A 27,136-nucleotide genomic window follows, 5' to 3' on the forward strand; every position below is an offset into this window, starting at 1 on the left:
GGAAAACTAAGTAACCACATGCAGAAAAATGAAATTAGACCCTTGTCTCTCACAGTATAGAAGTCAACAACTCAAAATGGATTAAAGACTTAAATGTAAGTAATACATGAAATCATAAAACTAACAGAAGAGAACATAGGGGAAAGTATTCTTGTCTAGGCAATGTGTGTGTGTGTGTGTGTGTGTGTGTGTGTGTGTGTGCACATGCACGCACATGCATGCTTACTCCACAGAACAAAGCACTAAAACATTATCAATGAGAATTGAATCATTGGGTACTTTAAAGTTCTTTCTACTTTTCTATGTTTTCCATATTTCTTGTTATATATGACTTTTAAAATTGAAAAAATAAACAAAATCATATATCATATACTTTAATATATTAATGTCTGTTCACTAAACTAGTGCTTGTTGGCTTAAACAATTTAAAAATGGCACTTTTAGAACATATGTTCCAAATTTGGCTTTTCAAGAACAAAGAACCTTTTACAGTATTTTAAGTAGTGGGGATGGAATCCAGGGGCATTCTACCTCTGAGTGACACCCCCAGCCCTGGTGTGTGTGTGGATGGGGGAGGTACTGGGGATGAACCCAGGGCCATTCTACTTCTGAGCCGCACCCCCAGCCCTATTTTTTATTCTTTATTTTAAACAGAGACTCGCTGAGTTGCAAAGGGCCTCACTAAGTAGCTGAGGCTGTCAGTGAGTCGCGATCCTCTTGTCTCAGCCTCCCAACTGCTGGGATTACCAGTGTGTGCCACCTTGCCTGGCATACAGTATTTTTAAGTATGATAGGAATTTGTAAATTATTAGAGTAGCAGAAACCTGTAATTAGAACCTAAAGAAAAGATAGCTTTCCAGGGGTTATCTGTGGTAGGAAAAAGAACCTAGACACTTCTCAGAAAAACAGGCCCTTGTCTGGACAGGAACCTCAAGGAATGGCAAGTGTTACCTCAGGAAGTCGTTGTCTGGGGTTCCTGAGGTAAAGACACACGCACAGCTCTGCAGTGTGTGCAGCTGGGAACTCTGTCCAAGTCGTACTGGAGCAGACACAAGGCCGCAGTGAGCGAGCGGAAAGCAGGAAGGGCTGCTCTCCAGCCCTGTGCGCCACCTTGGGGTTGGTTGTCATTTCCCCATGCAGACCAGGGTGCCCTCACCAAATACTGCACAGGACCACAGGGACCCCTTGTGGAGCTGGGAGAAGAGAAGTGCCTGCTAAAGGCACCTTTTGGGTGGGTCGGCCCTGCTGTGCCCGAGGGCTTCTCTACCCTCTTACTGAGAAATGAACCGCTTCTATAGAGGCACGCACAGCCCCAAACAGCAGCCTGGGACCCTCATAGAGCTTTAGGAAGACATCCCAAAGCACACAATCAGGAACAACCGCAGAAAGTAACAATGCCGGCTGCTATGAGACAGTTGATGAATGCAAAGGGAATATACAGCCCCGTGTGGTGGCACATGCCTGAAATCCCAGTGCTTGGGAGGCTGAGACAGGAGGATCACAGGTTGGAGAGCCGCCTCAGCAACCTAGTGGGGCCCGGTTTCAAAATTAAAAAATAAAATAAAGCTGGGGATGGTGCTAGGAGGTAGAATGCTCCTGGGTTCAATTCCCAGTACCACAATTATTTCCTGAATATTTAAACCACATGGCTAGTGGGGCGTGTTGGCGCACACTTGTAATCCCCACACTTGGGAGGCAGAGACAGGAGGCTCGCGCAGGTTCGAAGCCAGCCGCGTGCGCTGGCTTAGGAGACCCCGTTTCCGAATAAAAATGTAAAAATAGGTCTGGGAGTGTAGCCCGAAGGTAGAAGGGCTTCCAGGAACCCCAGTACCACCAAAAAAATAAAAAATAAATAAACCACATGGCTGATGGGTGAGCCATCCCACTCTGCCCGTCCTCCTGCCTTTTTGACTTTCCTTTTGTTTATTTATAGATTGCTTGAATAATCTCCATAGGAGGGGGTGTTTCTCTGATAGAATCAGCAAGGTCAGGAACAATCTTATACACACTGTAAGAGTATTGAGAGGGCCATCCCACTCCCCTTATAAAATTAAAATATTAGGATATAGAAGTAAGTTAAAGTGTCTGGAACTTGTTTGAAACTTGTTTTTCTGTTAAGAATGTTTCCAAAGTGTCTGGAACTTCTGTTCCCAAAGTGTCTGGAACTTGTCTGAAACCTGTTAAGAATGTTTCCAAAGTGCTATGAAGATGATTGGCTGCACTTGTTTACTTTGTAAACCTATTGGCTGTATCCCAGTGTGAACGCCCCTTCTGGGGCTATAAATGTAAGGTCTGTTTTGGGCTCGGGGTCGAGCTCCGACCACTTGCCTGCTGTCTAAGAGGCTGAGCATTAGCCCGGCCAGAAGGAAGCATTCCTCTGGTAGCTGCTGGACAATTCCTCTGAATGACACTTAGGCTTGTGAAGGAGACTTGACCCTGGCTTGCCAGTAAGAGCTGCAGCACAACAAACCCTGCTTGTGATTTACATCCTTGGTGTGTTCTTCGTTATTTGGGGAAGGGGCGACTCTCGGACCCTAACAACACTTAGTCACTTAGACAGAAAGACTGAACCGAAAAGAAAACACAGGCACATCCAAAAACAAGGAAGAAAAGAAAAAATAATTAAATGACCCATGTTTCAATGTATAACTCTTATGGATTTCTTTTCATGTATTGACAAAGAACTTTGGAATGTTAGCATCCTTTCTAAGTGAAGGATACTTAAGGATCACGCAAACATCCATTTACTAATATTACATAGTTTATGTAAAATTTATTGCTACTTTATGAGTGTACCACAATATTTGTAAACCCTTAGTGGTATAAAATTTTCAAGGCAAAAAAAAAAACCTAATAAAACATTTTTAAAAAAATGTGAGTCCAGTGGCTCTCAGGGTGATGGTGTTGTGTCCAGCCCAATGTCCCAGGAATAGAGAAAGAGAGCACCAACAGAACTTGGAAGATTAGTTTATTTAACCGTGGAATAAAACAGACTAGCCAGGCTAGGGACAACAGCCTAGCCAGGCTAACCTAGCAACACAGTCCGGCACTCAGTCCAGAACTATGACCCAGAGCTGAATTTACAAGGGGTTTTTAAAGGCAAAAGCCATGCATAGGTGGCTGAGGGTAGGGGAGGCCCACTGTTGTTGTCTGACAAGAGTGCAGCTTTGTCTGGAGGGGACTTGGTGTCCAGGATGTTGACTATAGAGTAAGCAGGATGTTGGTCTAGGCCTGCTACATTCACCATAGGGTAGGCAGGACGTTACTTCAACTCCCTGAAAAACTCTGGAAGAGCATTAAATAACTTTGGCTTGGCTCTTCTTTGGACCTTACAATAGTGGGGATTTATTTTTAGGAAAAAAATATTACTTTATTTTTATGCAGTTTCTGCCTTTAGTTCAGTACCAAATAATAGTCAATTCCTTCAAAGACTGTTCTGTTTACATACCATAAAAATATGCTCTAAGCCGGGCGTGGTGGCGCACGCTTGTAATCCCATATTCGGGAGACTGAGACCAGAGGAGCACGGTTCCAAACAGCCTCAGCTACTTAGTCAGGCCCTTCGCAACTTAGTGAGACCCTGTTTCGAAATAAAGAATAAAAAACAGGGAAGGGGTGTAGCTCGGAGGTCAAATGCCTCTGGGTTCCATCCCCAGACCCACAAAAAAAAAAAAAAAAAAAGCTTTAAAAACGATTTCTACAGAAAAATCTCAACATTTTTTTTCATATGAGAAAATTGCCCTGCAGTACCTAAGGAGAGAGTTTTGGAACTGACATGATTGGGAAGGCCTAACTTGGAATTGAACCCAGGGGTATTCTACCTCTGAGCTATACCACCAGGTCTGTTTATTTTATATTTATTTATTTATTTATTTATTTATTTATTTATTTATTTATTTATTAGTACTGGGAGTGGAACCCAGGGGCATTCTACCTCTGAGCTACACCCTCAGCTCTATTTTTTATTCTTTATTTGGAAACAGGGTCTCACTGAGTTGCAAAGGACCTCACTAAGTAGCTGAGGCTGTCCTCAAACTGCAATCCTCCTGTCTCAGCCTCCAAAATGCTGGGATTACAAGTGTGAGCCACCACACCCGGCTTTTTATTTTTTTTTATTTTGAAACAGGGTCTCACTAAGTTAGTAACTGTGTGTTGGCCTCAAAACTGCAATCCTCCTGTCTTAGCCTCCTAAGTGGATTACAGGCATGTACCACTGCATTCAACTTGGAAGTGATATGATTAATGCCCAGGATATTAGTATTTCAACTAGAGGGGGAAAAAACAAATTTCTAAGCAATATCAATATCATTTCCCCCTTATATAAAGAAAATGTACAACATATACTAAAAATACTTGGAAGAATATATAACCAAATGGTTGACAAGGAACAACTTTTGAGAATGAGACTAAGAGGAAGATTTATGATCCTATTTCATATATTCCCAAGAAGCTTTCATTTTTTAGCTTTTGAAATCAGAAAAAAAAGGATCAAGTTATTTGCTGGGCTATGACTCTGTGGTACCTATATTCTGATATTGAAAATAGGCTGAGTTTATAATCACATTTCAATACAGAAACTGGTAGATTCAGTTACCATGGATGCCAGGAAAGGCCCACCCTAGTTGCAGGTGCAGGTGAGGCTGGGTGAGGCTGGGATCCTCTACTCTGGCCTTGCCTTGCCCAAACCTCCACCTGCCAGGAAGACAGCAGTGGGGGTGGGGGAGTGGAGGAAGCTGAGCTACAGAAGGGACTTGTTAAAGAAGCTCAGCATCCTGGGAACCTTTGCAGACAACCCGACTTGCCTAAGAGAATCAGCCTCTGCTCCCCTCCCATGCCCTCGTCCCCCAGAAGGCCAGCTCCTGGAGATCAGCAGGAAGAGGAGGGAAGGCCCTTAGAGAAAAGGGTGGAATACAGGTAGTGAGAAAGGAGAAACTGTGGGAACAGCAGAAAAGAGGAGGGCATGGATGGGACTTGGGAAAAGAGAGAGAAGGAGAAGGAGGAGAAGAAGGGGGAGGAAAGGAACAAAATCAGGAAAGGTAGTGAGGAGATGTTCAAAATGTTGCCTGGGCTGATGAACTAAATGTTCCTAAGGTCCTCTCTCATGGTTTTCACCTGTTTGCCTGTGCCTTTTAGATGCAGCATGCCTTGTTCCTTTGGGCCACTGGGTTACAGGTGCTTCAGGATCTAACAAGGGGCCAGGAGGGGCTGCGGGCTCATCTGAGAGCTGGGATTGCAGGGGTGAACACAGTGTGCTGGGGAGGGTGGCTGAATTGTTGCAAATGGGAATCCTTAGAATCCCTGGGAAAGGCCAAGACCCTCAGGTGACATCAGGGACAGTGCTGAGGTGGGAGAAACCATCATGAACTGGATGTAGGCAGAAGGACTTAGGTTCAGAAAGAGGTGAGAACAGCCTGAGATATGTGGGAAGCCCTCTCGGGAGGTAAACCATAGCCTAATTCAGTTCTCGGAGATGGTCAGGCTCTATTAGCATTTCCCATTTGATTTTCTTCCTGCAGGATTTTCTTTAAGGTTGAAACTTTGTCCCACTGTTACATATTTTCCTTTGGACCAATGTATTCTAAAAATCAAGTAGGAAGAATATTATATGTTCCCTCGGTTTGATATGCATTGTACAAACTAAAAAGGAACACAGAAAAGAATGCCCGAAGCATTTTCTTTTCAAACAAAATTAAATTTACTTTCTGGTCCCAACTCACAAACATTCACTTTTCTTTTCTTTTATAGACTAATATCACAGACATCTTCAATACAAGCAATGGCAACAGGGCTAGAGTCTTACAGATGGTGGTATTAATAATGGAGCAAACTAGAGCCGATGACAAAGACATCAAATCTGAAAATGACAGAGAGAATATAAATATTGTGAGATGGCTCCTCCTCCCTCTAAATTCTGCCTTCTTGCCAAATATTTCCATTTCCCCCTCATCATTCATGGTAAAATATGGAAAAGATTCGGGAATCACAGTCAAAATGCTCTGCTGGTGACACTGTATGATTCACGTTTTTGTCATACATGTCTTCAAATAATAAATGGGTGGATACTAAATTTAGAGAACATTTAATGGGACCTTATTTTACTTATATACAAAATTGATCCAAAAAAGGATTTTAAGATGGCAAATAAGGACAGAAAGAAACAGGATAAATGATGGCAAGAACTTTAACTAGAAAAAGAACTGGAAGTTGATTTTTAAGAATAAACACCTGCCAGGCACCATATTGCATGCCTGCAATCCCAATACTTAGGAGGCTGAGACAGGAGGATCACAGGTTTGAGGCCAGCCTCAACAACTTAGTGAGACCTCGTTTCAAAAAAATAAAAAGGGCCGGAGGTGTAGCTCAGAGGTAGAATGCCCCTGGGTTCGATCACCAGTATCTCACACAAAGGGAAGGAGGAAAGGGAGGGAAGGAGACACCATGTGGTCCCCATGCTTCCTCTGGATGAGGTTCCTATTCATGGGCCAGAAGAAATCATGTCACATTTATCACCACTGGCTGTCTCTAAGGTTCATATGTCGTTGAGAGCGACAGTATATGTACTGATGAGCAGTCTTGAATCCGGGGGTAAAGATTTATTTTCACATCTAAACAGTCCTTGAATTATTTATCATCCACACTGAAACTTCCCACATATAATCTCCAGCCCATAAAAGTCCCATCTTTCCTCCACTCTGTACTTCCTCCCCCTCTTCCCAATACAGATACAAGAAAGGTACCCCAGATCAAACACACGTCATGGAAGCTAAAAGCCTTCATTACAAACTGCGAGGACCCCTGCTCTGGAAGGTGTTGGGTGCTAAAGGGCCATCCTAAAGCCTCACAAGGTTCTCTACTTGCTACATCTGAATTATTGCCAGAATTATCACCAGGAGTTAGGGAAAAGGAGTAAGTGTTTAAAAGAAAAAATACAAAAGGCGGGTGAGGTGGCGCACGCTTGCAATCCCAGCATTCGGGAGGCTGAAACAGGAGGATCACGGTTCATGGCCAGCCTCAGCTATTTAGTGAGGCCCTTTACAACTCAGTGAGACCCTGTTTCAAAATAACGAATAAAAAATAAGGCTAGGCATGTAGATTGGAGGTAGAATGCCCCTGGGTTCCATCCCCAGTAACACACACACACACACACACACACACACACACACACACACACAAAATAATACAAGAAAGAATAGAATTCGCAAATTAAAGTAGTTGAGATACAAAATTGTAGTGGATCAAGGGAGAAGTGAGTGTATGCACATCTATGTGCAAGTGTGTGTGACATGTACCATACAACATAAAATAAACACACAAGCCATTCCAAAAACAGTTACCATGAACACTGAAATTGAAAAAGGCTGGCAGTGTAGCTCAATGCTAGAATGTTTCTGGGTTCAACCTCTAGTATCACAGATTGGATAGACGATGATAGATTTTTTTAATGTTTTTTACTTTAAAATGTTTATTCTTTAAAAACTCACTTGCTTTTTATACAGCTATAGAAGGTTCTTCATGTTTCTTTGGCAATGGAATTTTACAACTATAAAAAAGTTATCTTTTCCTAAGAAACAGTACTTACTATGTGTACATAGTTGACTGACAAAATTCTCTACCATCCAGCACCCTGATTAATTAAAGAAATAAGCTATCTCAAATTATAGGATTTCCAGAAAGAAAAAAAGAGAAATACACACACACACACACACACACTTCTTTTTTTTTTTTTTTTTCTTTTTGGTGGTACTGGGGTGGAACCCAGAGGCTTTCTACCTCCAGGCTATACTCCCAGACCTATTTTTTATACTTTATTTGGAAACAGGGTCTCACTAAGTTGCTGAGAGCCTCGCTAAGTAGCTGAGGCTGGCTTCGAACCTGCGCGATCCTCCTGTCTCAGCCTCCCACGCGCTGCCCGGCTGCTTCTTCATTCTTTACAAAGACCATGAACAGCTAGAAATTTACCTATTTTCAAAGACTGGTTTGTCAACTATGCAGCAACTTTGTTGTCTTTCCTATATCCCAAATCTAAAAACTCCCCTGCCCCCACGGCCTCCTCTGAATCCTCTGAATCCACCACAAAATCCTCAGTAGTGGTAAAGGCATCATCTCCACCACCGCCACGCCCTCTGTCACCACGGAAACCAAGACCTCCTCTGCTTCGGTACCCTCCATGGCCACAGTTTGGGCGAAGTGAGATTCCAAATATCTAAGCGTTTAATCTTCTTTCTTCAGCCCAGGTTGGCCTCTGTTCCCTATTATCATCACAAGAAATATGATCAAAGGATTTCATCTTGTCATAATAGCATTTAGGTCCGAGTGGATCTTCCTCATCAGCATTTCCTTCACTGTTTTGGGTATGAACTCCTGAGTCTCCCTTATCTTCACCATTTACAGGCTTTTCTGGTTTCTCAAGTTTATCTTCTTTTAAGTTTATTATGAAACTCTGTCAATCTCCTTCTTGTTAAATTGTGCATTGCACTTCCAAAGTCAAAGTCTTTCTCAAATTCCATAGGACCATCTCGTCAAATCTTCCCCTGCCACCTGCGCTCTCTCCTTGGAGCAGAAGAAGCACATGGAACTACTTGTCTCTTGCTATCATTTCTGAGTTGCTCATTATCTGGTCTTGGAACTTTGTGTACTTCAGCTCGCTTGAGCTTTTGATCCTCTATTGCTTTGGGGCTGGTAGATGACAAAGGCCTGATTGACAGAGCGCTCCTTCTCTCAGCAGGTGCTGGAGGTGGTAAGTGGGCCGAGGCAGTCTGTACTGATTGTTCCATGGCTGGACTTTTTCTCAAAGATCTAACTGAGGGTTTGAAGGACCCTGAGATAACCGTGTTTTTATAGATCTTGTATCCTGTGTAAAGGCAGAACCAACTGCACAATTTGGGATAAAGAGATACTGTTTGATGTTTCTGTTCCAAAGGATGTCAAGGAGCTTCCAGCAACAACAACAGCACCAAACTGCTGCCCAAATAATGAACTTGGACTGAACTGAGTGTTATGTTCGCGTCTTGCCAAAAGGCCCATCAGCACCCAGGACTGGAATGAAGCAGTAGAAGAGCCTAGGGAAGACTGAATAGCTGGGTCCTGAGGCAAAGAACATTGTGGTTTTGGTGGCTCACAGACAGTGAGGTCATCATTGCCATGGATTATAATGTACTCATCTCGAGGTGGTACTAGACAATCTGTTGGTCTGTCTTCTGTACCAAAGGTTTGAACTTTGGCGAGGTCGACGGTGGAGTTCTCATGTCAGTGGTGTAGAGGATGCCCTCACAGTGTCTCTGCCTTGGAGGTGAGGCTGATCTTGCTGCTGACGTAGGGGATGGCCGGGCTCCTGGCGCTGCTGCGGCTCCTCAGGGCTGCTTGCAGAGACCAGGCTGCTGAGAAGGTGTCCAAGGCCACAAAGGAAGGAACCGGAGGCTCAAGCAGTCAAAGAAGCTCCGGCTGAAATTGAACAGTACCACCTGCAAAGGGAGAAAGGGTTCGAGGCCAAGTGTTAGGGTCCGAGAGTCGCCCCTTCCCCAAATAACGAAGAACACACCAAGGATGTAAATCACAAGCAGGGTTTGTTGTGCTGCAGCTCTTACTGGCAAGCCAGGGTCAAGTCTCCTTCACAAGCCGAACTGTCATTCAGAGGAATTGTCCAGCAGCTACCAGAGGAATGCTTCCTTCTGGCCAGGCTAATGCTCAGCCTCTTAGACAGCAGGCAAGTGGTCGGAGCTCGACCCCGAGCCCAAAACAGACCTTACATTTATAGCCCCAGAAGGGGCGTTCACACTGGGATACAGCCAATAGGTTTACAAAGTAAACAAGTGCAGCCAATCATCTTCATAGCACTTTGGAAACATTCTTAACAGGTTTCAAACAAGTTCCAGACACTTTAGAAACAGAAGTTCCAGACACTTTGGAAACATTCTTAACAGAAAAAAAAAAAAGTTTCAAACAAGTTCCAGACACTTTAACTTACTTCTATATCCTAATATTGTAATTTTATAAGGGGAGTGGGCTCGCCCTCTCAATACACAAGGAAGCTGTGCCCCTGGGGTCCCAAGGCAGTTGCAGATCTGAAGTGGAGGAGGAGACCCAGGAGAAGATGGCCACCCCCCAGACCCTCTTCCGGCAGAGCAGGGATGAAGTCTTGGATAACCTCTTAGCCTCTGTCTGCGACATCTGGCCAGAAATCCAGAAAATGACCTCATAAATGGATAGAAGAAAGCACACTTGTTCCGTGGGCAGGCGCATCCTCAATTAATATGAAGCTTTAGTATTTAGCTTGAGGTCTGTTCTCATGAAAAGGATTAAGTTATTTCTGTGCGTTCTATCATAGGTTCCTTCACTTTTTGGAGAATAGCAAATCTAGCTTCTTTTTCATACTTAGTCTCTTTCTTTTTTATTTTTGCGGTATTGAGGATGGAACCCAAGGGCATCGTACCTCAGTACTACACACCCAGCCCTATTTTTTAGTCTTTTTTTCCCCTTCAAAACAGAATCTCACTGAGTTGTGAAGGGCCTCGCTAAGTAGCTGAGGCTGTCCACAAACCGTGATCCTCCCGACTGCTGGGATTATAAGCTTGTGCCAGCAAGCCAAGCTGACTCAGTCCTTATCCAGGGCTTTCATCCTTTTACCTCCTCTTTCTTAGGAATTTAACTGAGTATACGTTGGTTGTTTTCCTGTGCCTTTTAGCTCAAGCTACATATGTGTCAGTGTTGACTTTTCTTTCTTGGATTTAGTAGGAAAAAACATCATTCTTTAAAGAAAGAAAGGGGTTAAGTAATTTTTTTCCTTTATACTTTCTTGAAGGTCAGGGGCTTTATCTATGAAAAAGTAGTAAATAGCTCTGCATAACTTGTACCAAGCAGCAGCCAGCCTTAAAGGAGTCTACTCTGGCTGGGAATTAGAACAGTGAATACTAACAGACTTGTTTGGGCTGCTGTTAGTTTATCCTAATCAAAAATGCTAGATGATAGGACTCAAGAACTTGTTACATATTGTTATTTGGTGTACTTACAACCATTTAAAAGTAAAAGCTTTGCCATGTATTTTCCCCACTCTGGTTCATCCTTTATGATAATAAAAAGTACACTTTGAAAAAATAAAATGATTAAGAAACATTTACACATCTCTCTTTGGGAAAAAGAAAATAAAAACTAGAAGTAAAGCCAGGCATGGTGGTAGGTGCCTGTAATCCCAGTACTCAGGAGGCTGGGACAGGAGGATCACAGATTCAAGCACATCCTCAACAAGTATTAAGACTTTCGCCAACCTAATGAGACTCTGTTTCAAAATAAAACAAACAAAAATAAACAAACTTGGGAGGCTGAAAAAGGAGGACTTTAAGTTCGAGAACAGCCTTAGCTACTTAGTGAGGCCCTCCACAACTTAGTGGAGTCCTGTTTCAGAAATAAAAAAAAAAGAGTGAAAATAACAATAGGCAATTGTCTTAGTTTGTTCAAGCCACTATAGCGAAATAACTTAAACTGAGTAGCTGACGCCTAGACACAACAGAAATTTATTGTCACAGTTCTGAGCCTGTGAAGTCCAAGATCAAAGTGCCAGCACATTCATTTTCTGGTGTGGGCATCCATCCTGCTTCACGGATCCACCTCCTTACTGTGTCCTCACACAACAGAAGAGGATAATAACTGTCTCCTTCTTTTCCCCTGGAGTTTCTTTTTTATAAAGTATATTTTAATTACACAGAAAAAAAGTGTTTAATTGTGACATATTCATACGCGTGAGCATTACACCTTGGTCCTATCCATTTCCTCCCTTCCCTCCCGTGGCCTCCCCTCCCCCGCCCCTGCTCCTTCCTTCACCTTCTGCAATAGTCTCTTTGCTATTTTTATGTGGGCACAAATTCTACTCATGAGGTACACCCCCTTTAGGGAGAGCAATCTGCTTTATTTGGTCTATCCTTTCAAATGTTAATATTGCCAGACATACCCAGAAATAACTATCTAGATGCCCAATCATGTGAACGCATAAAAGTAATCATCACAGATGGAAATATAGAAAATTTCAACATATATCTCTGTATATGTATCTAAATTGCATACAGGACATTTAACACATCCTAGGCTCATAAACAAGTCTCAATAAATTTAAAAATGATTTAGAAGATACATCATATTTTCTTTCATCATACAGAAGTAAATGAGTACTCAGTAACAAAAAATAAATAGAAAAGCAACATGTTTTATATTATCTATGAGTTAAAGAAGAAATCCCAATGAAAATCACAAAATAATTTGAGGTGAAAAATGAAGAAAACGCAATAAGCCAAACTTGTGAGATGCACCAGAGGGTTTTGAAGACTATCAATAGCTTTAAATATGTATGGAAGAAAAGAAAAAGACCACGGATCCTCCAAATCAAGGAACTAGAAAAAGAACAGCAAATTGAACCTAAAGATAAAAGAAGAAAAAATAATATAGTAGAAATGAATGAAATATAATAAAGTCAAAGCTACTTCTTAGGAAAAAAGTAAAAAATTTAGTAAATCCCTATCTGGACTGGTAGGGGAATTGGGAAAGGAAGAAGAAAAAAATTATCTGTATAAGGCATAAAAAAGGAGAAATTACACAGAGCTCAGAGGTATTTAAATGATAATAAAATAACACTGTGAAAAATGTCATGACTGTAAATTTTTAAATGTTTGTGTCAAAAAAAGATTACATGGAGCCGTGCATGGTGGCACACACTTGTCATCCCAGCATTTGGGAGGCTAAGATAGGAGGATCTGGGTTCACAGACACCCTCAGCTACGTAGCAAGACCCTTTGCAACGCAGTGAGACCCTGTTTCAAAATAAAGAATAAAAAATTGGACTGGGGTGTAGCTCGAAAGTAGAATGTTCCTGGCTTCCATCCCCAGTACAGAAAGAAAGGAAAGGAAAGGAAGAAAGAAAGAAAGAAAGAAAGAAAGAAAGAAAGAAAGAGGAAGGAAGGAAGGAAGGAAGGAAGGAAGGAAGGAAGGAAGGAAGGAAGGAAGGAATAGATAAAGAAAGGAAGAGAGAACGGGCAAGCCAGGAAAGTGGCGCACATCTCTAATTCCAGTACTTAGGAAGTCGAAGACAGGAAGTTCACAGGTTCAGGACTGGCCTCAGCAATTTAGTGAGACTCTCAGCAACTTAGTAAGACTGTTTTAAAACAAACAAACAAACAAAAAGACTGGGGGTGTAGTTTGGAGGTAGAATGCCCCTGAGCTCAATCCTGAAATGCAAGAGAGAAAAAGAAAGGAAGGGAGGGGGAGAAAGAGAAAAGATCAAACTGGGGACATAGCTCAGTGGCAGTACTGAGTACTGCAATCAATCAACCAATCAATTAATAAGTATATGAAAGGAAAGCTGCTGATGGGTGCGGAAAAGGTGGGAAAATGGACCTTTCTCAGAGGAGGAAGCTGAGCCTTGGAGAGGTTCAGATACTTGCTCTAGGCCCCACAGCCGCTAAGGTAGGGCTATAAAACCTGTACATTTTCTGTGAGGTAAAATTGCTTCCTGGAACCTTCTCAACCTAGCAACATGGCAGTTTATAAAACCCCAAGGATCAAGCTGACACTCTTACCGAGGACTACTGCAGCTGTCTCCTAACCCTGGTCACTGCCTCCAGTTTCTCCTCCCTCCAGAGCATCCTCCACATTGCCTACTGAGTCTGCTTCCTAAAAGAGCAACCTTAAGATTCTCCGCTGTGCCAAAAGGCCTCTGCTGACTGTCAGCAGGAGAAAGCCCCAACTTCGGGTACAGATAAGTCCTTTCCAGTCTGGCCTTGACTCTTCTTCCAACATCCTCTCCCATCTTTCACTCCAGCCACACAAATGTATTGTAACAAAAATAAATAGATAAGTAAAATAAAAAGTCAAAATAGTAAACTCTAAAACTGAGTGAAACAAGTAAACATAAGTACATATGAAATTAGTCACAGTCTCACCTCCCTCACACAAAAGAAACCAAAACCTATTGATATGACTTTAAAGCAGTGCTTGAACCATATATCATTATTTATTTATGTATTTAGCAACACTGGTAATTGAACACAGTTGTGCTCTACCACTGAGCTAAGTATCCAGCCCCCACCTTTTTTTTTTTTACAGGTCTGGGGATGGAACCCAGAGGCATTTGACCTCCAAGCTGCACCCCCTGCCCAATTTTTTATTCTTTATTTTGAAACAGGGTCTCACTGAGTTGCAGAGGGCCTCACTAAGTAGCCGAGGTTGTCCGCGAACCGCAATTCTCCTGACTCAGCCTCCCAAATTCTGGGATTACAAGTGTGAGCCACCACACCTGGCTCGTATCCAACCTTTTTTATTTTTATTTTTAGACCAGGTCTTGTTAAATTGCCCAAGCTGGCCTTTAGTTTGTGATCCTCCTGCCTCAGCCTCCCAAGTAGCTAGGATTACAGGTGTGTAATACCATGCCTGACTTAATTATATATTCTTGATGGGCTATAAGGACAAAAAGAACTAAATAGAAATATCCACATTAATTTTGTCACCTTATTGTAAGCCATAATAATCATATTTTGAAACTTTTCACATATACCATAGTGGAAAGCAAGTAATTATAAAAAAAATTGTAGTGCAAGAAACAGTTTAAATTTAATGTTAGATAAAAATCGATTTTATCATATATATATATATATATATATATATATTCATTACAGAATGGAAACCAAAATTCCAGTTCATCAAGGAAAGCTCTTCCTTATGGAAGAGTGACAACTACTAAGTGTAAAGGAAATGATAGATAATTTTGTCATTTGTGTGGAATAATTGATTGGGGTTATAAGCACTAATGGAAGCTGAAATTATTAGGTAAAAGAATCATGTACCTAATGATTCACATTGGTGCCAAGGTATTTTTTCATAGCAATCTTGGTAGACACAGTGGGAAAACATAAACTTTATAATGGAGAGCTCTGGCTATTACCACCTTAGTTAACAGTTGTTAACCATACTCACAGTGGAGAAAGCAGAGGTTATGAGTCCCCTGGTGTAATGAGAATGAGGAACACAGCATCATCTTTTAAGTATTCTTACCCTCAAACTGGAATTCAATCCAGTCTTTAAATGTCATTTTCTGCTTGTAGGGAATGCCATTGATTACACAAAACCAGACGAATCAAGAATATTGAACATCTTATAATACAACTGTTCTGATGTTTTCAAGAAGCCATGAAGAAAAGGTTGGGTAATGATTAAGACTTAAGTAGAATTAAGGGATATGAAACTGAGCTGCAATGCCTGGTGCTTGATTGCTCCCTGGTTAGGCAGATCCCTTGTTAAAGGGTGATCTCTCCTAGAAGAGATCCCTCATCTTCCATCCTTGCTTACCAAGTGACAGATTTCAAATGGAAAGGCATGAATTGGAGAATATAAGAGGTTCATTTAGAAAAGTAGGGGTAGTTTAAGGAAGGAATTAGATAAAATGGTAAATTCCAAGAAAGGATCCGGAGAGATCCGTTTCCGGAAGTGGAAAACTTATATTATTATAATTATTGTTATTATTATTACTATTATTTGGTACTTGAAGTTGAACTCAGGAATTCTACCTCTGAGCTACACCCCCAGGTCTTCCTTTTTATTTTTTATTTTTTTAATATCCATTTGGGGGTTGGAAATGTTCTCTTCAGGCGCCACAGTTTAGTGCGCCCGCCCACCCTGTTTCTGCTTTGTTGGAAACTCCCCCAGGCACCTAAGTGACACCCTGGACTGGACGGGCGAGTTAAAAAGCCAGCAATGGTGGCTGGCCAGTGAATCTCATCTCTTCTCCTGAGGACCGGCCGGATCCTCTGTCCCATTCCTTCCCCTGCACTGCTGTTCTCTAATCTACCTAACACCCTGACATCTGAATATAGACTGACCTCAGAGCACATACAGATTTATGGCTAATTTTGTTAGACATGCTCATGGAATCATAATTGTATACAAAAATTTTTTTGTTTTTGTTTTTGAGTGTCTGGGAATGGTACTCAGGGGCATTTGACCTCCGAACTACACCTCCTGCCCTATTTTTTAATTCTTTATTTTGAAAGTGTCTCACTAAGTTGCTTAGGGACTCACTAAGTAGCTGAGGCTGTATACAAACCGGGATCCTGTGGTCTCAGCCTCCCAAATGCTGGGATTACAAGCGGCACGCCACCATGCCCGGCTTCAAAAATGTTCTCTTTAAAGCCAGGCTGGTGCCAGGCGTGGTGGCGTACGCCTGTAATCTCCGCGCTTGGGAGGCAGAGACAGGAGGATTGCGTAGGTTTGAAGCCAGCCATGCTGGCTTAAGAGACCCTGTTTCCAAGTCTGGGAGTGTAGCCTGCAGGTAGAAGGGTTTCCAGGAACCCCAGTACCACAATAAATAAATACATAAATACATAAATAATTTTTTAAAAAGCCAGGCTGGCGGCATGGTGGTGCACACTTGTAATCCCAGTACTTGGGAAGCTGAGACAGGAGGATAGCAGGTTCACAGCCAGCCTCAGCTATTTAGGCCCTCCACAACTTAGTGAGAACCTGTTTCAAAATAAAAAATAAAGTAACAGGGCCGGGGGTGTAGCCCCTGGGTTCCATCCCCAGTACTGAAAAAAAAAAAAAAAGTCTTTATAGTTGAGTACTAGGGATGTATGTTTCAAAGGACATGATGTCGGTGGCCTATTTTGAAATAATTTCAGCAAGACACCAACATACAGTAATTTAGCAAGATCCTATTTCAAAATAAAAAATAAAAAGGAAGACCTGGGGGTGTAGCTCAGAGGTAGAATTCCTGAGTTCAACTTCAAGTACCAAATAATAGTAATAATAATAACAATAATTATAATAACAATGACAATTTTAGCAAAAGAAAACAACAACAACAACAACAACAACAATAATAATAATAATAATAATAATAATAATAATAATTTTAGCAAAAGAAAAGCCTAGATAAACCAAATTAGACCAAAAAAGTTTTTAACCTAGGTGATGGGTACATCGTGTTCATATTCTGTCCTCATTATTTTCTGTATATTTGAAAACATTTATTGTCTCTTCCCTTCTGCTTAGTCTTTGATTTTGGAAGAAATACACCTGGATATTTGTTAGAAATGTTTTCAACTACATGCAACCAAGAAAAAAATAAGGCAAGCACAGTTTAAATATATAAGGGTTTGGTTTTGTTTTTCACTAGGCAAGCAGTGTTGAGGGAGTTTTGTGTCCGGTGGCAAAGATGTGCTTGGCCTTGCTTTGGTCACTGCCGCCCTAATGCACACAGCCGCTGGCCACAGTCAGATCAGGCCTGCGATGGACAGAGGCTGCAACACCAATGGCCAGCCTTCCTCTTGTGTCTGTGGCAGGGAGTCTGGCCACCCCTGGCATCGTGCGGGACTGGGGAAGCAAAGCTGTCGGGGTTGTCTCCAGGTTCTGTGGTACCCGCAGGCAGAGCAAGGAGCACTGTGAATAGAAGCTTGGGCTGTCAGTGTTCACTGTGTGCTAGAAATTTGGTAGGGCCTTCTCATTTTAACTCCATCTGTCCGTCTACCTTTCTCTTATATTTTTCATCATTTTACTTACTTACTTACTGGATTCTAGGAAATTTACTGAGATCTGTATTTCATGTCAAATTTTCCTTTAGTTTCAACTAATTTACTTTTTGAATTTTTATTTCTTTCATTTGAGCTAGCATTTTTCTGTTTCCAGAACACCTATTTGCTGGGGTTTTGTTTGTTTGTTTGTTTGTTTGTTTTTGGGGTTTTTTTTTTTTGTGCTACTGGGGTTCTTGGAAACCCTACACTCCCAGACCTATTTTTATATTTTCATTTGGACACAGGGTCTCTTAAGCCAGCAAGACTGGCTTCGAACCTGCGCAATATCCTGTCTCCGCCTCCCAAGCGTGGGAATTACAAGTGTGTGCCACCACGCCCGGCTTGATGGTGTTTTTTCTCCTTCTTGTTTCTATGCATTTATCACTTTGAATCATTTTTTGTGCAAAGGAAAACTCCTTTTTTCCATTCTGATTTCCATGAAGGTAGGAGGATGGGGAATTCTTTCCCCAATACACTCCAGGCCCTTCTCTCCTTCCAGAATACAGGAGAAATTTATTTGATTGCAAATTTGAAAGAAATGCCCACCAGGAATTTTTTTTTTGGGGGGGTGGTAATAGAGATAGAACCCAGGGGCATTCTACCTCCCAGCTACACCCCCAGACCCATTTTTTTAATTCTTTTTTTTTTTTTTTTTTTTTTTTGAAACTGGGTCTCACTGAGTTGCAGAGGGCCTCACTAAGTAACTGAAGCTGCCCCGGAACTGATCCTCCAGTCTCAGCCTCCCGAATGCTGGGATTACAAGTGTGCACCATACGCTCGGCTCCTGCTCAGGATGTTTGGCTCATCCCTGCCCTCTTCCCTTTTGGAGCAAGCTGTCCACAAAATAAGGCATTCTCTGCAGCTCTTTTGGGACAAACTCTCTCCATCACCTGCCCCAGTACTCTCTGCACCTGAGTAACATCTGCCTAATTCTGGAGTTTGGTGTTAGGAAATACACTAGCTACAGATATTAACCACATCCTTCAACTGCATGCAATTCCTTGTGGCAAGTGGTATTTTAGCCCCCATCTACCACTTTGAATACTTCTTGTTTTCCAGAATGTATATGGGGAATCCTTCAAAGACTCTAACTTCACTTTATATTTTGCTATTTTACATAGTTATATAGTCTATAATGTTATATATTCTCTATAATTGCTATTATCTTTCTGAAGAAATAATCCTTTTTTTCTTCTAAGAATGGAATCCAGGAGCATTTCACCTCTGAGGAACACCCCCAGCCCTTTTGATCCTGAAACAGTGTCTCACTAAATTGCTGAGGCTAGCCTCGAACCTGCAATCCTACTGTCTCAGCCTGCCAAGGCTGGGATTACAGGTGTGCACCACCACCCAGCTAATGCTTCTCTTTCTACATTTCTGACTCAGGCTTCCTCCTATGTTTCTGTCATTTCTCACTCTAAAGCTCATCCAATCAAAGCTTACTTTTTCTACCAGAATCTGTGAGGTTTGGAAAACTGGTGTCTCCAGGTACAAAATAATGCTGTGTCTGTTTCTGTCTGGCATCTGAGAGATAGTATTTGCCTGGGGCCAATCTTTGTGCAAATTTTATCTCTGTAGATCTCCTCCATGATGCTATTAATAGATTAGGACTCTGTGCATAGTACAGGGAGGATTTGACTTCCTCTTAGACTTTTAACTCTGAATCACCAGAGTCAAGCTTCCTTGCTGTCACTGGGTAGTTTACAAGATCCTCTGTCATGGAGCTGCTACCTTTCCAAGGTTCTGGCTTCCTGTGGGCTCTGGGGGTTACCACCCTACCTCAAGCAGGCCTTATGCCTGATTCTAGCCCACCACGAAGGCTAGCCCCTAACCAGTAGGGTTGGCCTATTGTTAAGATTGGGGACTCATCTCTACCTTTTTCCTTCTGGGAACAAGACCCCCGCAGGGCAAGGTGTTCTCTGCCTTAAATTAATTTGATCTGCAATACCACTACCTAGGATGTTGGTGTATATATATTCATACACTGACATTTTATCTGTCAATTTTGATATGAGAATTTTGTTTATATTCTGTAAACTAAGTTTGAAAACATTCCTGATTCAGTGATGCCCCTGAGATAACCAGCCAGATGTTCACTGGAGTTAAAGGACATCCCGCAGACTCCAGTCCTCACAAGCAGGCCAAAGCCCTGATCCTGGAGTAAGGGAGGCAGAGTAAACCTACACAGACCATCACACCTTAGCATGCTTAATGTTCCAGCTCCACTGATGGTGCTGTATAATGTTCTGAATTACACTTTAGAGCATTGGGGTTACTTGATATTTAAAAGTAAGAAAAAATTATCTAACAAAGCTAGCTAGACCAAGACATATTTTGGAAGAAAATGAGTACTTAAACATTTTTAAATTATTACTTATTAGGTTTTCCAGTTCTAATTTCTCTATACTCTCCAAATGTGTTCTGTTGTTGTTGTTGCTGTTTTGTAATGGGGATTGTATCTCCAACCTATACCCACAGTCTTTTAATTTTGTTTTGAAAAAGGGTGCTGAGGCTGGTCTTGGACCTGTGATTCTCCTGTCTCAGCCTCCCACGTACAAGAATTACAACTGTGTGCCACCTCACCCAATCCCAACTCTGTTTGATCTTTCTGAATTTTGTTTCCTTGAAAATTCTTGTGCGCATGTGTGGCACTGGAGATTAAACACAAGAGCATTCTACCTCTGAGCTACACTCTCAGCCCTTTTAAAACTTAGAAACAGAGTCTTGCTAAGTTATTGCATACTGGCCTTAAACCTGAAATCCTCCCGTCTCAGCTTCCCAAGTACTGAGATTACTGGCAGTGTCACTGCATCTTTCTGAGAATTTTTGACTTATCTTGTCCTATATGGACTGCATTTATTTTCCGTCCCTAACCCTTCATTTGGAATTTACTCAACTTAGTTTAATTTATATTATCTATTATATTTTAATATCCAAAATTAGATTGCTCTATTTTTTCAAGGACAATATTTTTAAAAATTACTGTTGACTCTCTTCTGTGGTATCTCTGACATGTTTTTTTTACTTTTCCCTGTCACTTCCAACTCCCAGTATTAGTATTTTTAATTTATCTTCCCTCTTCACAATATTTTTGGACATTTTTCTTTGTAATGACTCTCTAAAGCCAAATACTTTCAAGAACTTCGACTAATTTTCCAGCTTCTTCTCTTAAGAGTTTTATATAAACTGCAGTAAAGTCTGACACCCTGAACAGGCCCTCACATTCACTTTCATATTTTTCCACTTTTGCTCCGTGTACTTCTGAGCACCCTTTCTTGCTAATATGCCTTGTAAAATCTCACACCTGAAACCCTCAAATATCATTTCCTCTTTCACTTCCTGATCCCACAGCAAGCATTACTCCCTTACTTCATATTTATAGTATTTGAAGCATAATTTATATAATCTAGTATATTAATCACACTTCAATTGTTTCCTTCCATTCAAAGAATTCCTTACAGGAGAGCAGTATTCATCTTTTCATACCCAACTATCATGATGCTTGGTACTTAATTGCACCACGTACTTTAGGAATGGTGCTCATAGTGCCTAAATTCAATTTTTAACACAAACATACCTCTCTACATCAAATTAAAAGCCCAGTTTGTCTTTCCCCTAGAAGTATTGACTTAGAAAGAATCTCTCCCCAGTGAACCACCCCATACACCTAATTTTACATTTAGATCAGTGTTCCTGGACCTCATAACCAAATCCCAACGCCTCCACACATTTGCTGGAAATTGAGTTTCTCTTCTAGCAAAGAAAACTTAAGAGCAGTAGAGATCAGTCTGTGGCTACACAAAACCATGTTCTTCCAATACTTGCATTTAGTGCAAGTTAATACTTCAAGTATCATATTCCCAATTTTTAAAATTTCTAAATACGTATCTACTTTGCTGGTTTGTTTTCCTTTATTGCAAAATGAATCAGAGTACAAAATGATGAATCACTGAGTACAATGTGGCCATATAATTTTAAATTACAACTTGTGTTGTAAAACTAGCATGGACTCTTCTGTCACTATTTTGTGAGTTAATGCAGATGTCACTTACCATAGGAAAAGTAGTATTCATAATCTGAGTACTCACAATATGGGACTGTGTTAAGTCTCAATTTTAAAAATTACTTTTTGTAATTTTTTCAATTTATTCAAACTAATACTTTAAGTGTTCTAGATTTAGTTTGGTCATAGTAAGACTGTTGGCTTTCTCCTCACAAAGGTTTATCAATAAATCCATGGCACTTGCATGATCAGAATTCACTTTATTTTTCACTGTATTCTGGACTCTTTGTAAACATACTCCCAGACTGTGCCTGAAATATAACAATCAAGTTTCTTTAACTTTAGAATCTAAAATGACAAATTACCTCCCAGCCTCAATCTACATCATCATTTACATCAATACAATGAAAACCAGGTTTCTGAGTTTTCTGTACATATTTAATGAATGCAAGACGCAGTGTAGCCATATTTCCATGAAATGTGATCACAAGTAGGGAGGCTGCAACCCTACTAAATAAAACCAAAGTATTACAAGACAGCTAAAAGCCCTACACAGGTGTATTTCTGTTCTTAATTGCTCTAGACAGTTTGATAAATAAGATCTCTTGTGCTTTTTCTACTTTAGATTATATACTTTGAATATAGATGAAACACAAAAAAATTCTACTGGCTTAAGAGTTCTACTTTTACTATATACCTTCTCTCCTCCCAATTTAGATGGGAGGACCCAGCCTTTGGTATAAATAACTTATTTCCATGACAATATTTAAAGGACAGCACTAGTGTTCACTGTCATTTGTAAAGTCTTTTGGTAAGGGGGTAGCTACAGCCTCTTTACTCTCAGTAAGTGCTCTGGGTTGATGGATAAACACACTAAATTTAACACCCTGGTTGTTTGCAGCTCGGACGAAACCACTATTGGCAGTCATCGTGATGGCTTTTAGGGTGTCTCCTGTTCCAAAAATTGTTAGCGAACGGCTATTAATTTTTGAACTGGCCACTAGCTTCAAGGCACGCTCAGAAGGCTGGTCTGGCACTACAGTAATTCGCTTAATCAGCACAGTGGCCCGCTCTCTCTCCCCCGGTCCTCCTAAGGTGTCTAGAATAGACTGAAAATCCTTCACAGCAGATTCACAAGCAAACAACTCCTTGTCCTTCATAAAGGCCTCAAGCTGAGGTAGAACCTGCTCTTTTCTTTCTTGCTCTGCTTGTTCTGTGAGCACTTTTTCTTTGAAGATAAAGTGGCAGCCTCCATAGCTAAGAGCAGACACATATGTGATTAAAGTAGTAATGTCCAGATTTACTCTTTTACACACATCGACCTTAATCTCTGTTGGAAATGCAACACTTGCCAGTATATTTTCTCTGTCTACCCTGGTCACTTGCAAAAGTTCTGGGTCCTCATCATCCGACTCACTCTCGCTGAGCTGGAGCTCTTCTGGGTGATCTAACAGAGAATTGACTGCCACTATGTCTCCTCGCACAGATATGCCCATTTCTTTCAGCTTCTCTGCCATGGGGCTTGAGACACTGTTGTAAAATGCAAAGATGATATGAGGGTTGCTGTACTGCACTGGCTGCTGGTGACTGGCTTGTAGAAAGTCTTCAGCCTGCTCAATGATGCTTTTGTCCCCATACTGGCCCCTGCCCAGCCAGATGTTATGCAGTGCTTCAGCCTTTCGGCCAATGGCTTTCACCCAAGTATGACCACCATTTGCAACTACATCCACCACAAGGGTCTGCTTTTCTCCCAAGGTATCTGTGTAACCAAAGACATGGAGAACACTAACAACTTCTTCTAGGTTTTCTGCTGATTCCACGATGGCTCTCAGATGTGTTAGATTTGTGCTTTGCAAGTGGGATTCTTTAATCGCTACTTTTCCAGCTTCTACTTTCTGTAAGAATTTCAATTCTGCCTTCAGTTTGCTGCACAGCTTTGCACCACCTTCTATGCCACCTTTTCTTGACCTAGAAAGTGATTCTGCTCTCTTGATCAGTTCCTTGGCTATGGTGATTCGTTCACAGAGCATGGAGTGTGCAGACATGCTGACAGCATTATTCCTTTCCTATGAAGAGACAACAAGGTAAATTTGAACAGTCCTCCAACACTCAGGATTAAAAGCTTCAATAGAGCAAGAAAGCTTAAGGAGGCTGAGTTTCTGAACCTGGGCTTCCGTATGCCAGATTTGGGAGTGAGTCCCTCCTTTGAGCTAAGGAAAGCTATATTTTAAAACGATACCTTAGGTATGTTGGGTTCTGATACACTTTAGACTTTCATTTCTTCAGAAGGCCTCAGACTCCACAGCATGCCCTACGGCAGGATTAAATTAAAGAGTTGGGCAACCTGCTTTGCAAGGAATTCCCCTTTCTCTTATCAGCAGACTTATGTTTGGTTGTAGAAAAATTCTAATAAAAGATTAAGAACGTCAAGATAAAATGCTCGAAATAAAAATGTGCTCGATGGCTAGATGATTAACAAATTGTCCAAACCAAGTGTCCCTCTTCTAATTGGCCGCTTGGCCTCCCTCGCCTTTTCCTCCTTCAGGAACTGGTCTGGCTTCCCGGCGGACATAGGTACTTACGTCAAGGTATAAAGACTGCCTCACGTCTATATTTGACGTCAATCCAGAATATTTAAAGACCGAGGGCCGCTAACTCGCCTCCCGCCGCTCCCCTCTGGGCAGGGGGCGCCGACGAAGCCGCACACTCGGCGGCCGGCCGGCAGGTCCTCCCGGCCTCGCGGCGCCGGCGCGGCCCGCCCCCGGCCCGGCCTCGGCCGCCCGCCCCGCGCCCTCCGCTCCTCACCGCGGCGCCGGGACCGCGACGCGAGCGGCGGGGCGCGCCGGCCCCGCAGCAGAGCTCACCGGCGGCCGCCACCTCGCGAGCGCCGAGGCCGCTCCGCCGCGCCAGCCCGCCGCCTCGGGCGCCTCCCGCGTCACGTGGTTCCGGGCCGGGTGACGCCGAAGCCGCGATTCCCAGGCGGCAGCGCGGCCTCCGGAGCGGGGCTGACGCCGGCGCGGCCGCCATGTTTGTTGAGGGCACCCCCCGCCGCGGCCAGGGGTTTGGGAAGCGGAGTCCCCCGGGATGCGCGCGGCTAGGCCAAGAAAGCCGCCGGGCGAGCTCCAGGGGCTGGGATCTCTTTCCCTTTGGGTGCGTTCTCGCTGGAGTCCCAGGTGTTTTTGTTTTGTAGCTCATTTGAACAGAAGGAATACACTGGACAAGCGTATTAAAGGTCGCAATAGCTCAGCAGTAAACTTTTTTTTTTTTTTGCTGGGGATAGAACCCGTGACCTTTGTAGTGTGCTAGGCAAGCTCTAAACCACTGAGCTACATCCAGTCCCAGTGCACTCTCCTGGGCTCTCCGCAGAAATGCTATTATGGATGCATTGGAGGGCAAATGACTGGGTGCTTCTGAGGGCTCGGAATACTTAGCCACGCAATGTCCAAAGCCTCCCCCAAAAGAATTGATAAGACTAATGTGAAATATTGAAGACAATCCACTAAAACGAATCCCTTATACCCTGCTCTTTTTCCAAGCCCTACTTACATAATACAGGAAATGAAGGGAATAAATGCAGAGAGAAAAAGAACAAGAGGGAATGACTGCAGACAGGACACACCACCAACACATTTCTAGACGACAGGAGCAACAACTTAATTCGTTTACCGTATGGCAGTTTTCTAAACAAGTTTTATACATTAAGTTCTCTTAAAACTAAAAGGTTAAAGGATTTTAGATAATTGAGCCACAGAGAGGTTACTCCAAAATGTGGAGATAATTTATTTCTAACCCAGGCAGCCTCTCTGCAGTTAGAAGTCAGCAAAGCCAATAAAATGGTAACTGACTCAGAGGGCTTTGGAACTTCAGGTGTCAAGGAGGGAGGCAGGGCTGCAAAAGGAGAGTGCTCAAGTCTGTATAGAGAGTCCTCTCTTCCTGTGCCACTGGGCCACTTCTCTTCCTTCCCCAGGCACAAGACTGGAATATATGATGCTAAAGACAGGGATCAGGGGTTCTAGGCTCAACCAAAGACAGGAAGAGGTGCCATTATGAACAAAGACAGGTTTCTCACTGCATGGTGCCACTGACTTTTTCCCTTAGGAATGATGGCACCCTCTCCTACTGCCCTCTCCACCTTTTACTCAAAACCCGGCTTCTCTGGAGAAATTAAGCCAATGAAAGACCCTGGGGAAATCTGACATTCAGCATGTGTGGGCCTCTCAAAACATTTTGTTTGGAATTTGAAGGAAAGAGAAAGCCTAACAAAATAGAGTGTAAAAAAGTATTTCAATACCTATACCTGGAAGGCTGAGACAAGAGGATTGCAGGTTCTCAGCTGGCCTCAGCAACTTAGACCCTGTTCAAAGTAAAAAATAATATAGGACTGGGATATAGGTTGGAGGTAGAGTGCCTGTGTGTGTGTCTCTCTCTCTCTCACACACACACACACACACACACACACACACACACACACACACACACACACACCCACCACACGTATTATATAACAAACTCTTTCAAATAATATTTTGGCCATGAAGTGAGGACTGGGATATGTATCAGAGGTAGAGTGTTCCTGGGCTCAACACACACACACACACACACACACACACACACACACACACACACACACACACCAGTTTCCATAACTAACACTCTCAACAGATATTTTGGCTCTGAAGTAAGGATATCATTTTTAAGGAAATATTGAAAAGCACAGAAAATATGAAAATGGTAATTTCTTTTGCTTTTAAAGTAAAAATGAAGCTAGTCACGGTGATGCATGCCTAAAATCCCAGTGATTGGGGAGGCTAAGGTTGGAGGATTGCAAGTTCAAGGCCAGCCTCAGAAATTTAGTGAGAACCTGTTTCAAAATAAAAATTTTAAAAAGCTGGGGGTAGGGGTGCTCAGTGGTAAGGCACCACTGAGTTCAATGCCCAGTAACATACACACATAAAGTAAAACTAATGTCCTAAATGTTTAAATCATCAATAGAATTGGAAAAATCTACTAGACAGTACAAAAAGAGAAGTAAAAGTAAAGCAAAAATAATTCCAGTATCCAATTAAGTTTTAGAAAAAAAGTTTTTAAGGTTTTTAATGGTGTTACCTCTCATTGTGGGAGGATGTCAATTTTTACATTGAAAGGGTCTACTGAGAGCCCAGCACAAGGTTAAGAAACTCACAAAAAGGCGAATCATTGTGAAATTCTGGAACACTGCAGATAAAAGAAAAGAGCTGCAGAGAGATAAAGTCACAAACAAAGCACTTGGCATCACACACACAAGAGCATTTGGCTTCCATCAGCAACACTGGAATTTAGAAGGGAGTAACGCTTCAAAATGTGGAGAAGATTTACTTCTAACCTAGAATTTTTTAACCTAGCCAAGTGAGAGAAGAATAAAGAGAATTCAAACAAGCAACTCGCTTGCCTTGGTATGGAAGACAAATGTTTCCAAGAAAGGAGCTGTTGTGAAGTGTGAGGGAGACATACATAACAGATTATCTGACCTCTTCCAGGAAGAAACTGTATGCAGTGTTTTTAGTCCTGTTGGGAAAATCTGTCAAGAATTAGACGCCTACACGGAATCAAG

At 42.1% G+C, this 27,136-nt stretch overlaps 1 protein-coding gene and 1 pseudogene across 2 annotated transcripts; both read right to left on the reverse strand.

Annotated features, from left to right (window-relative positions):
- Nucleotides 1-8,009: 8,009 nt before the first annotated feature.
- On the reverse strand, nucleotides 8,010-13,789 carry LOC308266756 (protein LSM14 homolog A-like; annotated as a pseudogene). Its single transcript has 2 exons — nucleotides 13,642-13,789; nucleotides 8,010-9,377 (listed from the first exon to the last, which is right to left on the reverse strand). The product of its transcript is annotated as a protein LSM14 homolog A-like (transcript).
- Nucleotides 13,790-22,325: 8,536 nt separating this feature from the next.
- LOC308266577 (UPF0415 protein C7orf25) lies at nucleotides 22,326-23,591 on the reverse strand (the record flags this gene model as incomplete). Its single annotated transcript, XM_080700857.1, has 1 exon — nucleotides 22,326-23,591. The coding sequence occupies one exon, from the start codon at nucleotides 23,589-23,591 to the stop codon at nucleotides 22,326-22,328; it is 1,266 nt and encodes a 421-aa protein (XP_080556983.1).
- Nucleotides 23,592-27,136: the final 3,545 nt, after the last annotated feature.

This window comes from Muscardinus avellanarius, assembly GCF_963383645.1.
Source record: "Muscardinus avellanarius genome assembly, chromosome: 9".
NCBI classification, from domain to species: domain Eukaryota; kingdom Metazoa; phylum Chordata; class Mammalia; order Rodentia; family Gliridae; genus Muscardinus; species Muscardinus avellanarius.